This window comes from Macaca fascicularis, chromosome 15 (genome assembly GCF_037993035.2).
Source record: "Macaca fascicularis isolate 582-1 chromosome 15, T2T-MFA8v1.1".
In the NCBI taxonomy this organism is placed as follows: Eukaryota; Metazoa; Chordata; class Mammalia; order Primates; family Cercopithecidae; genus Macaca; species Macaca fascicularis.
Window position 1 is genome coordinate 106,627,505 of NC_088389.1, and position 15,442 is coordinate 106,642,946.

The following is a 15,442-nucleotide window of genomic DNA, read 5'->3' on the forward strand; positions in this document are numbered from 1 at the left end:
GCTATGGCTATATTGGTATAACTATTTGGAAGCTGATAACCAAATACCTGAGGATTCCTGAAAATTACGAAGAATAAAAAGGCACCAAATTCCAATGGTCATTTCATTTTCCTATGGGCGTCTCCTGAGGTGACACTTCTACCTTGTGTTAGGTTCCTATTGCTGCTGTAACAAATTACTACACTCTCAATGTCTTGAAACAATGCAAATTTATTATCTTGCAATTCTGGAGGCTAGAAGTCCTAACCAAAAATTGAGATACTGGCAGAGCTGTGCTCCTTCAGGAGATTCTAGAGGAGACTTCGTTTCCTTGCTTTTTCCAGCTTCCAGAGGTTGTCTGCATTCCTTGGCTTGTTGGCCCCTTCCACCATCTTCAGAGCCAGCAGCATAGCATTTCCAAATCTTTCTCCAGTCTCTGCTTCCATCTCCTTCTTTCTGACTTCTGCTTTGGTTATCACATCTCTTTCTCTAATTGCTGCCTCCTCTTTTCTTTATAAGGACCCTTGTGATGTTATTAAACCCCATCTCAAGATCCTAACTTAATCACACCTGCAAAGTCTCTTTTGCCATAAAGGTAACATATTCATAGGTTTTGGAGGTTAGGATGTAGACATTTGATGGGGAGCACTAATCAGCCGACCACATACCTGCATTTCATAGAGATTAGACATCTGAAATTATAGAGATTATACATCTTTCCTTGAGCACCCTGATTTAAAAATAACTATACTGTAGTGATTTTGCTCTGAATTCATGCCCTCCAATGCCGTTCTCTGAAAAGCTCAAAGCTGAGTCTCAACCTGAAGGAATTTAGGAAGGAATCAAGGATTCTCTGAATGACTGACTTAAACCTGAAGTCTAAGAAAAATAGCTTTTGTGTCATTGTGTGGCATTCTACTGCCTGTTGCAATAGCATTTACAAATCTTGGGTGTCAGGATGCTGTGCTTGTTTTGGAGTTAGGCTGGCATGGTTTCAAATCCTGGCTTGGACACTTTGAGGTGAAGGTATGCCTTAAAAATACTTTATTGCCGACATGGAAACACTAATGTAAGTTCTCTGGGGTCAGCGGTATAACCAGGTATGAAGGCCAGGATTCTTGCCCCCATCCCCCGCCCCCAGAGAAAAGGAATGAGCTCTCTCTTACTCTTGGAGATACTTGGCAATCTCTTTTTGCATCTGCTCAAAGTAGATGGAAATATTCCTAGAAAATATCCCCTCTCTATACAACTCTTAGAAATACAGCTTGCTGGACAGCGGTTGAGATCTCTGGGTAGCTGTAGTTTTAAGTTCATCCTTAGAAGCTTTGTATTTCAAACATCTTTTAGGGTAGTGAGGAGCATCTGCTCTGGAATTAGGCTGCCCACCATCAATCTTAGCTTCATCCTTTAACTGTGTGGCCCTGGGCAGGTTCTTACACTCTGTGAGCCTCTGCTGTCTCGTGTGTAGACCAGGGATGATGATAGCCTGCTGATACTGTTGTGAGTCCGCAGTGAAGTAATAGCTGGCTTGTACTTCATAAATATTAGCAGTTCATCAGATTGCTGCATTCCCTTGACTTCTGACTTACTATTTTAAAATTAATTCAATAGCCTTGTTATAAGTATGATTTTTGTTTAGTGATTTGAAGAAGTCATTAAGTGTGATGGGATGAGGGAGGGGACTGAGAAATATAAAGACAGACTTTGATGATTATATAGTTATTGGTGATATATTCTTAATTTCAGATATATTTTTTATTCATTCACCATTTATTTACTAAGCATAGAGCATATGCTACATTATATGTCAATGATTTACCCAAAAAGGGCTATAAAAGAATGAGCAAGAAACTTTCCCTAAAGTTTAGAGACATGCCCACTGTTATTTTGAGTTCCTCAATGCCAGGGGCTATTCATTCATTTTATTCTACTCGTTTATTGAGTGTGCCTGGTGCTGTTAATAGGAGCTGAGACTAATCCAGCAGTGAATAAAACAAAAATTTCTGCCCTTATGGGGCTAACATTCTAGTGGGGAAAGACAACAATAAATGGGTCACATAAAGATAAATATATATGTTATATGGGGATAAGTGTTATGGAGAAAAATAAATCAGGGTATGGGGTATGCCAGAGGGGCAACAGTAACTTTAAACTGGATGGTCACAGAAAGCCTCCCTAAGAAGGTGGTCTTTGAGAAGTGAGGAAGTGAGTTCTAGAGATTTCTGGAGGAGCATTTCAGCCGGAAGGAAGGAGGTGCAAGGGCCCCAAGGTTGGGAATGCTCTTGGTGACGAAGGAAAGCAATCGTGGCCTCCTTCTCATGGATTCTCCTTTGAATATTACGGAGTTTAGAACACAGAGGGCAAGTAGTTACAGTTATTTTAACATTCTCACATTTAGCCAAGTGCTAAGGAAGCATCACACTTAAATTTTAATGAAAACAGTATCTCAGGCACTGCCTCGGTAACTTTCTGTCTAAATCAGAAATGAGTTTAACAAGTAGAAGTTTCAGACTTTTCAGTTTTGAGTATTGGAAAGAGGTTGGTCAACAAGAACAATGGTCTTGATGACTTGGTTCTTCCCCATCTCACCTGAACAGGTAGGAACAGGTAGGTGTGAGCTGGAGGACACATTCCAGCTCCACATCGTGGATTCTTTCATTTCCCAATCTCTAAGTCACTCTGTGGATTGCAAAGAGATAACCAGAATTCAGAAAAGGGGAATTTATAACTTTTTTGAAATCACTGGTTATTGAGGTATAATTTACATATCCCAGATGTATATATTCCTGTATATAGTTGTATATATTCCTGTATATAGATGTATATTCCTGTATATAGTTGGCTGAGTGTTGACAAATGTACATACCCAGTGGTGTGCTGGTAAATAGTTAACTGGCTCTTCTTGGAGAAAAGAAGGCCCTAATTTGTGACCTTCCGCCAGTTTTTTGTAATGTAAATACTTCTATCCTTGTTGATGTTAAGTCATCAACCTGCTGTCACTGAATAGGGTGCTGGGAAAAGATGTGTTTGGATGTTGGAAGCCGATGAGGAGGAGCTGTTTCCAGCACACACCTTTGCACTTATTACCAATGGGATCACCATCATAATCAAAATGCAAAACATTCTCAGCGTGGGGCTCCAGGCATCTCCCGTCCTGTTCCCACTCCACACCCAGGCTATCACTGATCTGTTTTCATTCACTATACAGTAGGTTTATCTGTCTTAGAATTTTATGTTAATGGAACCATATAGTATGCACTTTTTTGTGTTAACATATTTTGAAATGTATTCATGATTGACTGTTCCTCTTGTTTTCCATTACTGGGTATAATTCTATTATATGCCATATGATTTTTTTTATCCTATTATATTCTATTTTATGCTTTATAAAAATAAGTTATGGTACATATATTTTTTCATTCACTTATTGATGGACATTTGCATTGTTTCCAGTTTGGGGCTACTATTAAGAAAATTCTATGAACATTTGTGTATGAGTTTTGTCTAGAAATAATGTTTTAATTTCTTTTGGGTAAATACCTAGAGACAAAATGTCTAGATCATGAAGAGAGTGTGTGTTTCATAAATGGCCAAATGGTTTTGCAAAGATGTTGAACAATTTTATGCTCCTATTAGCAATATATGAGAATTCTCATGCCCGACAATCTCATTAAAACTTGGCATTGCCTTTCTTGTTAATGTTAGCTGTTGTAGTGTGTGTGCAGTGCTATTATGATTTTAATTTGCATTCGAGCATTCTTTCATGTGTGTATTGGCCATTTGTAAACCTTCTTTTTTTTCTCTTTTTTTTTTTTTTTTTGAGACAAAGTCTTGCTGTGTCACCCAGGCTGGAGTGCAGTGGCGCGATCTCGGCTTACTGCAAGCTCCGCCTCCCGGGTTCATGCCATTCTCCTGCCTCGGCCTCCCCAGCAGCTGGGACTACAGGTGCCCGCCACCACACCCGGCTAATTTTTTTGTATTTTTAGTAGAGATGGGGTTTCATGGTGTTAGTCAGGATGGTCTCGATCTCCTGACCTCGTGATCCGCCCACCTTGGCCTCCCAAAGTGCTGGGATTACAGGCGTGAGCCACCACACCTGGCCATTTGTATATCTTCTTTCGTGAAATGTCCATTCCAGCTTTTGCCCCTGTGGTTAATTTGTGTGTAGAATGAAGGTAAACTACTTTTCAAAAAGGAGGTACAGAATTTGGAGGAATCTATAAATTGAGGAAGGCAGGAGGGAAAACCAAGCAGAGAAGCAGCCCGAGAGAAGTGACTGGTTCTTCAAGGGGGCCACAGTGCTGGTGACCCCAGTGCTTCATAACTAGGTGACCAACTGTCCCTATTTCAGCACTGAAAAATCCTGTGTCCCAGGAAATTCCTTAGTCTTGGGTAAACTCTCTATGGGGGTCAGTTGGTCACCTTTCAGAACTATGTACAGGGAAGCTGCAAACTCTGTGTCATTAGACTGGTGAGGGGTTTCGCTGCATGCTCAGGTGAAGCCGCCAGTGGTGAATGATTTCTAAAAGGCCACACAGCTCCTCAGGGGCAAAGCCAGTGTAACGCATGGGTCTCAGCTCTCTGTTCAAAAGTCATCAGCTTGCTTGTGATACGAAAATGTAGGAACATTGGGAAGATGCCCTCCTGCTGCTAGAAAAAAAAGTAAACCCAAAACTTCAATGGTTATTTTTTCAAAATAACAGGCTCTGTGAACGCATTTATTTGGCTCAAGTTTTAATTTTCTCATCAAATGCAGTTGTCCCTGAAAGAACTGAAACACTGAGTCTACCGGTCATTTATTAGTATAAAATACTTTACAACGCCTTTCCTAAGAACACATTTTGGTTCTAGAAAGGATAGAGATAGGAGAATTCTCGGTGCAAGGGTGACGGGCTACTACTCAGGAAGAAAAAGCACAAAAACTTGACGGAATCAGGAACAAGAGATGAAATTCCTTGACTTAGAGTTGTGTATAGAGTTGTGTTAGTGTGTGACTGTATAGAAGCGGAGCTTTAGAGGGCTAAGAGTGAAGAAATTATTCTCTTTCCTTTATGTAGCTAGCGTTAAGGAAAAGGTTGGGCTTTGCACTATTTGCTATTGATTTTATACTTCATATACTCCTGTTGTTTCTGATTTATTTATAAGATATCCCCATGTTAGTTATATATTGCTTCTTGTTTTAGTCCTTGCTGCTATTGAATAACGTAACCACGATCAGCTTTTGTTTTACATTACCCTGGAGAAGCTAGATGGAATGCCTGCTTATAGATAATATCACTGCTCTTTTTTCATACACTGCCTTTCTATTGAATAACTTCCAACGTGTTGTGACATTTTGCTTCTTAATATTTATTAAATGCCCAATAGTATGCTTGGTGCTGTTGAAAGAATACAAAAGATAATTCTCGTCAATAAGGAACATGCATATTAATAGATGAGAGACATAAACATGCTTTTATATATACATATTCCTAGAAGGTGATAGATTATTTTGTTTAGATGGGGCAGAATAATTGAACTAAGGCACTTTACTCTTTAACTGTTGTCTTGCAAGCAAAATGAAACAAAATAAAGGGTAGAGATGTCTCAACCCACAACCTTCAGAACATTGGAAGAGTTGGTACTGCAGTTAAGGTAGAACTAAACCATTTTTGCTGAAATCAGCCTTGATGTGATAATTCTTTGATACTCATACTAGAGATTTTGAGCTGCATGTAGCTCTACTGTATGTGGTTTTAGTAATTTAAGTATTCTGATATTTATTTATTTATGTATTTATTTTATTTATTTATTTTTGAGACAGAGTCTTGCTCTGTCGCCAGGCTGGAGTGCAGTGACATGATCTCGGCTCACTGCAACCTCTGCCTCCCTGGTTCAAGCAATTCTCCTGCCTCAGCCTCCCGAGTAGCTGGGACTACAGGCGTGTGCCACCATGCCCAGCTAATTTTTGTATTTTTAGTAGTGATGGAGTTTCACCATGTTGGCCAGGATGGTCTTGATCTCTTCACCTCATAATCCCCCCACCTCAGCCTCCCAAAGTGCTGGGATTACAGGCGTGAGCCACCGCACTCGGCTGGATTCTGATTTTTGGGCCATTCATTCAGCAGTCTTTAGTGAGATTCTATCCTATGTTGAGCCATGCACTAGGAGCTGGGAATAAAATGGTTGAGCAAACAGATGTGCTCCTGTCTCAATAGAACATATGGGTTGATGGGGACACAGGCATTAAACCAGTAATTGTACTAATTAAGGTATAACTAGAGGTGCATATTCTTTTGATTCTATTAATATGAGATGTTATAATTAATGACGCTGACCTCACCTGGGGAGTTTTGGAAGACTTCCTACTTGAGATGAGACTCAAAGTATGAGGAAGAGGAGTTCAGTCGGAGAGAGTGGAAGTAGGGGAGGTGCTACAGGTGGAGGGAGCAATGAGCGTGACACAGTCAAGGAATGGAAGGAAGTCCAGCATAGCCAGTGTATTAGTCCATTTTCATGGTGCCAATAAAGACATACCCAAGACTCGGCAATTTACCAAGGAAAGAGGTTTAATGGACTTACAGTTCCATGTGGCTGGGGAGGCCCCACAATCATAGAGGAAGGTGAAAGGCATGTCTCACATGGCAGCAGACAAGAGAAGAGAATGAGGGCCAAGCGAAAGGGGTTTCCCCTTATAAAACCGTCAGCTCTTTTTTTTTTTTTCCCGTCAGAGTCTCGCTCTGTTGCCCAGGCTGGAGTGCAGTGGCACGATCTTGGCTCACTGCAACCTCTACCTCCCAGGTTCAAGTGATTCTTCTGCCTCAGCCTCCTGAGTAGCTGGAATTACAGGCATGTGCTACCATGCCCAACTAATTTTTGTATTTTTAGCAGAAACAGGGTTTCACCATGTTGGGCAGGCTGGTCTCGAACTTCTGACCTCGAGTGATCCGCCTATTTTGGTCTCCCAAAGTGCTGGGATTATAGGTATGAGCCACCATGCCAGCTGATCTCTTGAGACTTATTAACTACCATGAGAACAGTATGGGGGAACCCACCCCATGATTCAATTATCTCCCACTGGGTCCCTCCCACAACATGCGGAATTTATGGGAGCTACAGTTCAAGATGAGATTTGGGTGGGGACGCAGCCAAACAATATCAGCCAGAGTACAGAGAGAACGCTGGTAAGTGTGATTTGAGGTGAGGCCAGAGAGAGGCTGGGCCAGACCACGCAGGCCCCTAGGTCAGAGGAGGAGAATGGTCTATTCAGTGAGTTAGATGAAGCGTATGGAATAGTTCCTGGCACAGTGTGAATAAAAGTTTAATACAATATTGTTATTCTGATTTACTTTTTAAAACTATATTATGAAATATTATTAATTGTTGACTGATACTATTTATTTTAAGGGCAAAGGGAATCCACTAAAGGATTTTAGGCAGGGGTAGGATATAGAACACAGCCGGATTTGTATTTTGAAAGCTTCATTCCAGCTACTGTGTAGAAAACATATGAGAGGGGGTTGTTCTGTGAGGATCTATCTTCCTTATGGAGATTCTGTTTCTTTCCATGAGAACTACTGTATTTACCAAAGAGAGCTCTTGACAGAAGTTACAGGCGATGAAAACTCTAAGCTTCTTGGGATTTTAAGGTTTTCTTGTAAAGGATTATGCAACCACTCCTGAATTCTACCCTTAGTCCTCTGGAATCTTAAAATGGGCCTGTAAATCCCTCCTTAAAACACTTCTGGAGGCTGGGGCTGGCATCTGTGCCCTCTTCCTCATTGTTCACTGCTGCTTCAGAGTCCAGGATCATTGAGATGAGAAGCTTCCCCGCCTGCATTCCCCACTTGTTTTCAGAGTCCAGGATTTCATCTGTGTAGGTCAGAGCAGTTTCCACTTGAATAAAAAATGTGAGACTTAGACTTTCTTTCAAATCTTAATGATGAGACATTTAATTACTGTGTAAAGCCCTAGTGAGGACATGATTTCTAAATAGCACAGAAATCGAGTGGGATGATGGTTGAGAACGTGATGAAAAGGAGGGAATGAGAAATGAAGCTTTTATCTGGAAAAATTAACCTGGGCCAAGACTTTTTTTTTTTTTTTTTTTTAAATTAGGAAAGTTGAACTTTTGACTTGTCCCAATTGGAAAACTTCCTGATGATAGTCATTATTTTAGGGCAGAGCCATGGATGTCCTGGAGAAACAGCTACTATAGTATTTGCCCAAAGCATGTGAGCGTCAAAGAATGGAATCTGGGCGCTGCAGTGGTCTTGGAAATTAACTAGCCCAAAGTCCAATTTTATAGAACAGGAAACAGAGACTTAGTGTATGTTGTTTAGCTCTGGTGAGTGTCAGCTGGAATTAGAACCGAGCTCTTCTGTCTTCAATGCGTGGTTCAGTTTTCATTCTGTGATCTACATTTTATAATTTGCTGAGAAAATATGGTTGGTTGAGGTTTTGCTCGTTTGCTTTTTCAAAGTGGACAGGGGCTCATTTTCAAAGCCATCCTAAACAGAGCTACCTGAGGAAAGGTGTATGTAAATGGGAGGACTGGAATGTTGAAGAAATGGGTAAGATAAAGTAGAACCAACTGTCTTTATACAGGAAACTTAGCTGATTGGTAGGGTGTATGATTTTTGTCTCGTTTTAGAAATTGCGATTTTACTTTTAGTTTTGCAATAAATGAATAAGAGCTCTATATTTATACTCTCTACAGAAGTCAGAAACAAACCGAGTCATGTTATCTTTGTGAATGATCAATTGCTTAAGACATATTTCAAATTAGCTATATAAATAATCTAACAAGGTCCTTCATTGTACATTTCTCAGAGCAAACAAAATGCAATGTGTTTTTATAACTAGATAGCTATTTGATTTTTTTCCCCCTCTTTCCCACATTTGGGTATAGATTGATATAGAATTACTTAAAATGCTGCATATAAATTAAACATTAAAAGGAGATTGGAGAGGCTAAGCTGCCCCATTATAATCTTTAGTTCCGCAGTCACTGCCTCAAGGACACTCCATTTCATATCACATGTCCTTCTTTAGAAAAGTGATCACCAAGGTTCAGGTAACATTTAAGCACAGCCAGCAGCTGCATAATTTATGGACCTTTTTCATTTTGTGTTCCTTTTTAAATGAAAAACAGGAAAACAGAAGATGTTTGTCATGCATTAATGTCTTTCTTTTGTTCTTTCCTTCCCACCCTTCCTTTGCAGATAGGGGCCCTGAAGGACTACTACCACTTCTACCATAGCAGGACGATTAAAAGGTCAGTTATCTCAAGCAGAGGGAACCACAGTTTCATTTCAATGGAACCAAAGGTAAGAAGAACCAGTTGGGTGGGGACCAAGAAGCAAAGCTTCTGCATTTTTCATTGGTGATAACACACTAGGAGCTGATGACCAGCATGAAGACTCAGATTTCTAGAACTGTCATATTATCCTTTGGTCTAGTGTCTTTGCTTCCTCTTTAGACAAAAATAGGCAGTGGCTTGATTTTTATTGAAATCCCAGTTGTAGAGCAGCCCAGGGGTATCCATAGCTACGGGTTCTCACCGAGAAGTGAGAGGGCCTAGGGACTGGGGAAGACAGTTTGATTGAGAACAGCTGAACTGTAACAATACCATGCTGTCTGCCTATTTGCATACAGATCTGAGGTTGTATGAGCTCCACAAAAGGAGGGTTTTCTTCCAGAATCCTTAGGTCGGGGGTACAGATCACCGTGAATCCTCGTGATTTTACTTGGCATTGATAGACCCACACCATTGGCAGCTTCAGGACTAGACTGTGTCTGGAACAGGTGGGATACTGAGCCCAGAAAGGGGAGGAGCTCACTCCTGCTCTTGGGGCCTCATCAGGTATCTTTCTTGCGCCAAGTCCTTTTGGGTTTTACAGACAACATAGCCCTGGGAGAGCCTAGAAGCAAGCATGCTATGCATAGGTTCTCCCGTTTTAGAGAAGTGGGGCAGCATTGAAATGGGAGATGGGAAGCTGAGGGTTGTTAGGGACAAACTAATAGCCGACAACTAAGACTCTGAGGTCGAGTTAAGTACCTGCCCTTATTCATTAAGTTGGAGGAAGGAATGGAGTTTTGACTGAGAACTAATTGGCCTCTCTGACGTGTCAAGTAAAGGGGAAGAGGGCGCAGCTGTACCAACTTGCCCTAGTTCCTCAGTGGGCTCCTGATTGTGTATTCCTGATTGTAGGGTGGTGTTGCTTTTTTCCCCTCCTTATGATTTGGGTTTGCCCTAAGAACTCATTTTCAAATAAACTGGTAGATAAGTCCCTACCAGTGTGCATAGCAATCTCATCTAGATATCCTCGAAAATTATATTCCTTATAAAGCAAAAAGGCCCCTGGAATTAATATGCAAATGAGGTTTGCAATATTGCGTCTTGCCCTCAGTTATGTGCTGTAGTTAGCCTTGTTTAATTTTTTTCTGGAATATTATGACACAGTGTTCGTGATTGTGAAATTGTAACTTGGCTAGAAAAAGCACATCTCTTCTGTGTCCCTATTTTCTGTGGGTTATAGGAACATCCCCTAATACATTTTCATGGTCTGTGGATTACATGTTTTTTCCTTTGTCACTATTCAGAATTGAAGTTTTCTGGAGAGGCAATCAGTTTGGGACATTCATGAATTAGCTGCATTTTCAAAGCAAAGTCTTATTTTTCAACTCTTAAACTTTTTTGAAGTTTTTCTTGAACTTTGATAATTAAAATGATGCTAATTTCAGACCTCATGTACAAAATCAATGTGAATTTGATAAACTAAGTACTCGTGGTTTGGGAAGTAAAATGTCATGAGGCATTATTTTCATGATAAAGGATTTACTGAACGTGAAACTATTTCGATCCTTCTTGTTATCTTGGTGCATCTTGGTGTTTATTTCTTCTTATCTCAGTGCATCACATGGCTTATGCGTGATCTGACAGAGACCTTGTATGGTAGGACATGTGGTACCTGGAATGCACTCCTATTTCAGGAGAGCGGGGCCATTGCAGGCCAGCCCAAGAGTACATGCTGCACTCCCCTGCCTCCTCAACAAAAATAATCCCTTAGAGTAGAGCCACAACTTACTCTCCATTCCAATGCCGTCTGCTCATCATTCCCGGCTAACATTTACACAAGACAGCCAGGGTTCCTACCAGCTCTGCAGAGGGAGAGCCACAAATTGGGGATTGCCCACTCTTTTGGATCTTTCTTGTAGTTCATTTATTCATTGGCCCTTTTGCGAGCCCCTAGCAGATGTCAGGCCCTGTGTTAGGCTCTGGGGTTTGGAGATACACTAATGCCCGAAGGGAACTTGATGCTTTCAGGGAAGACCACCCAAAGCATTGCAATGCTTCTCAGTGTTGGGGGTGGGGGGAGCAAAGGACATTGGGAGTTCCTGCTTTTTTTTTTTTGAGACGGAGTCTCACTCTTACTGCCTAGGCTGGAGTGCAATGGCGCAATCTCAGCTCACTGCAACCTCCAACTCCCAGGTTCAAGTGATTCTCTTGCCTCAGCCTCCTGAGTAGCTGGGATTACAGGTACCCACCACTACCCCTGGCTAAGTTTTGTATTTTTAGTAGAGATGGGGTTTCACCATGTTGGCCAGGTTGATCTTGAACTCCTGACCTCCAGCGATCTGCCCACCTCAGCCTCCCAAAGTGCTGGGATTACAGCCGTGAGCCACCGTGCCTGGCCTTGTGTTTTTTGTTTGTTTGCTTTAATTTTTTTTTTTTTTTTTTTTTTTTTTGAGACAGAGTCTTGCTCTGTCGCCCAGGCTGGGGTGCAGTGGCCGGATCTCAGCTCACTGCAAGCTCCGCCTCCCGGGTTTAGACCATTCTCCTGCCTCAGCCTCCCGAGTAGCTGGGACTACAGGCGCCCGCCAGCTCGCCTGGCTAGTTTTTTTTTTTGTATTTTTTAGTAGAGACGGGGTTTCACCGTGTTAGCCAGGATGGTCTCGATCTCCTGACCTCGTGATCCGCCCGTCTCGGCCTCCCAAAGTGCTGGGATTACAGGCTTGAGCCACCGTGCCCGGCCTGTTTGCTTTAATTTTAAGAAACTTTTTGTTTACAGAGAATGTGCAAACATGAAAATGTTACAAAGAATTTCTATATACTCTTCCTAGATCCCCCAAATGTTAATGCTTTACATTTTACTACAATTAGTTGATCATTCTATCTACACACACATATACACACATATTTTTTATTTTTATTTTATTTTATTTTTGAGATGGAGTCTCGCTCTGTCACCTAGGCTGGAGTGCAGTGGCACAATCTTGGCTCACTGCAACCTCCATCTCCTGGGTTCAAGCAATTCTCTTATCTCAGCCTCCTGAGTAGCTGAGACTACAGGTGTGTGCCACCATGCCTGGCAATTTTTTGCATTTTTAGTAGAGACGGGGTTTCACTGTGTTAGCCAGTACGGTCTTGATCTCTTGTCCTCGTGATCCACCTACCTCGGCCTCCCAAAGTGCTGGGATTACAGGAGTTAGCCACTGTACCCGGCTGATATACACACATATATGTATGTAATGTATGCATATATATAAATTTTCTGAACATTTGGGATCAAGTTACAGATATGATGCACCTTCAATTCTAAATACTTCACTGTGTAGTTATTTAAAATAGGGACATTCTGTTTTATAACCGTAAGTATAACAATAAATATCTGGCTATTAATATTAATTTAATATTATCTACAGACTTTATCCAAATTTTTTGATTGCCTCTGGGGCCAGGATCACATTTAGTTGTCATGTTTCCCAGGTCCTCTTTGCTCTGTCATATTTCTTCGGCTTTCTTTTTTTTTTCTTTCATAAGCTAGAAATCATTTAAAGAGTACAAGCCGGCTATTTTGTAGAATATTTCTGAAGTTGTGTTTGTCTGTTTCCTCATGATTAGATTGAGGTTTGGCAAAAACATTTTTGGCAAGAATATCAGAGAAGCGATGTGTTCTTCTCAGTGCATCAGATTGAGAGGCATGGGATACTGCTTTGTTTCATTACTGGTGGTGTTAACTTTGAACACATGGTAAATATCGTATCTGCCAGTTTCTCTACTTTAACATTACTACCGGCATACCTCAGAGACAGAGCAGTTTGGTTCCAGACCTCCTCAATAAAGCAAATATTGTAATAAAGCAAGTCACACAAATGGTTTTCCAAAGCATATAAAAGTTATACTATCCTATAGTCTATTAAGTGTGTAATAGCATTATGTCTGAAAAATGTGTATACCTTTATTAAAAAATATTTTATTGCTGAAATATCCTAATGATCTTGTGAGTCTTCAGTGAGCCATGATCCTTCTGCTGGTGGAGGGTTTTGCCTCAGTGTTGATGGCTGCTGACTGCTCAGGCTGGTGTTGCTGAAGGTTGGGGTGGCTGTGGCAACTTCCTAAAATCCAACAATAATGAAATTTACCATGTCAGTTGACTCTGTGTTTGCCAACACAGTTGATTTCCCTGTAACTACGGGGAAATCACCAAAGACTTCCCTGTAGCGTGCAATGCTGTTTGATAGCATTTTACCCACAGTAGAACTTCTTTCAAAATTGGAGTCAATCTTCTGAAACACTGCCACTGCTTTATCAACTAAGTTTATGTCATATTCCAAATTCTCTGTTGTCATTTCAACAATGTTCACAGCACCTTCACCAGTAGATTCCACTTTCTTTGCTCAACCATAGGAAGCAATTCCTTACCTGTTCACGTTTTATCATGAGATTGTAGCAATTCAGTCACATCTTCAGGCTCCACTTCTAATTCTAATTCTCTTGGTGTTTCTATCACATATCACATCTGTAGTGACTTTCTCCACTGAAGTCTTGCATTCCTTAAAGTCATCCATGAAGGTTGGAATAAACTTCCTCCAAACGCCTGCTAATATTGCTATTTTGACCTCCCCTTATGAATCAAGAACATTCTTAATAGCATCTAGAATGGTGAATGCTTTCCAGTAAGTTTTCAGTTTACTTTTCCAGATCCAATAGAGGAAACACTATCTATCAGAGTGGTAGTCTTATAAAATCTATTTCTTAAACACATTTGAAAGTAGAAATTACTCCTTAATCCATGGACTGCAGAATGATATCGTGTTAGCAGGCATGAGAACAGTAATCTCCTTGTAAATTCTGTCCACGCTCTTGAGTGGCTGGGTACATTGTCAGTGATCAGTAATAGTTTGAAAGGAACCTTTTTTTAGTGATAGGTCTCAACAGTTGACTGAAAATATTCAGTAAACTATGCTGTAAACAGTTGTGTTGTCATCCAGGCTTTGTTGTTCCACTTATGGAGCACAGGCAGAGTAGATTTAGTGTAACTCTTTTTTTTTTTTTTTTTTTTAAACAGAGTCTTGCTCTGTCACCCAGGCTGGAGTGCAATAGCATGATTTCAGCTCATTGCAACCTCTGCCTCCCGGGTTCAGGCGATTCTCCTGCCTCAGCCTCCTGAGTAACTGGGATTATAGGCATCCACCACTATGCCTAGCTAATGTTTGTATTTTTAGTAGAGACGAGGTTTCACCATGTTAGTCAGGCTGGTCTCGAACTCCTGACATCAGGTGATCCGCCTGCCTTGGCCTCCCAAAGTGCTGGGATTACAGCTGTGAGTCACCACACCCAGCCCCCCATTTAGCATAATTCTTAAGGGTCCTAGGATTTTTTAGAATGGCAAATGAGCGTTGGCTTCAATTTGAAGTCACCAGCTCCATTAGCCCCTGACTATCCTTTGAAGCTTTGAAGCCAGGCACCTGCTTCTTTCTAGCATGAAAGTCATAGGTGGCATCTTCTTTCAACAGAAGGCTGTTTTATTTCATCTACCTTGACAATCTGTTGTTTAGTGTAGCTGTCTTCATCAGTGATCTTAGCTGGATCTTCAGGATCACTTGCTGCCGCTTCTCATCAGCCCTTGCTGCTTCACCTTGCACTTTTAACTTACAGAGACAGCTTCCTTTCCCTAAACCTCATGAACCAATCCCTGCTAGCTTCATACTTTGCTTCTGCAGCTTCCTCACCTCTCTTAGCCTTCTTAGAATTGGAGAGTTACAGCATTGCTCTGGATTAGGCTTTGGCTTAAGGAAATGTTGTGGCTTGTTTGATCTTCTCTCCAGACCGCTACAACTTTCTCCCTATCAGCAATAACGCTGTTTCCCTTTCTTATCATTTGTGTGTTCATGAGAGTAGCACTTTTTAATTTCTTTTAAGAACTTTTCCTTTGCAGTCACAAACTTGGCTAACTAAGAGGCCTGGGTTTCTGCTTATGCTTGCTTTCGACATGCCTTTCTCACCAAGTGTAATCATTTCTAGCTTTTGATTGAAGTGAGACCAGAGTGACTCTTCCTTTCGTTTGAACACTTAGAGGCTATTGTAGGGTTATTAATTGGCCCAATTTCAATATAGTTGTGTCTTAGGAAATAAGGAGGCCTGGGGAGAGGGAGAGAGAGATGGTGAATGGCCAGTCAGTCTAGAGCAGTCAGAACA

The 15,442-nt window shown here is 41.1% G+C and overlaps 1 protein-coding gene across 5 annotated transcripts in view; it reads left to right on the plus strand.

Annotated features, from left to right (window-relative positions):
- The window catches only part of PCSK5 (proprotein convertase subtilisin/kexin type 5), a 465,827-nt gene that overhangs the window by 32,518 nt on the left and 417,867 nt on the right, over window positions 1–15,442 (plus strand). For all 5 annotated transcript variants that reach the window (XM_005581952.5, XM_005581953.5, XM_074017691.1 and 2 more), the window contains exon 2: window positions 9,183–9,287. In XM_005581952.5, the coding sequence (XP_005582009.3) occupies window positions 9,183–9,287 (105 nt within the window). The remainder of the gene's footprint in view (window positions 1–9,182; window positions 9,288–15,442) is intronic.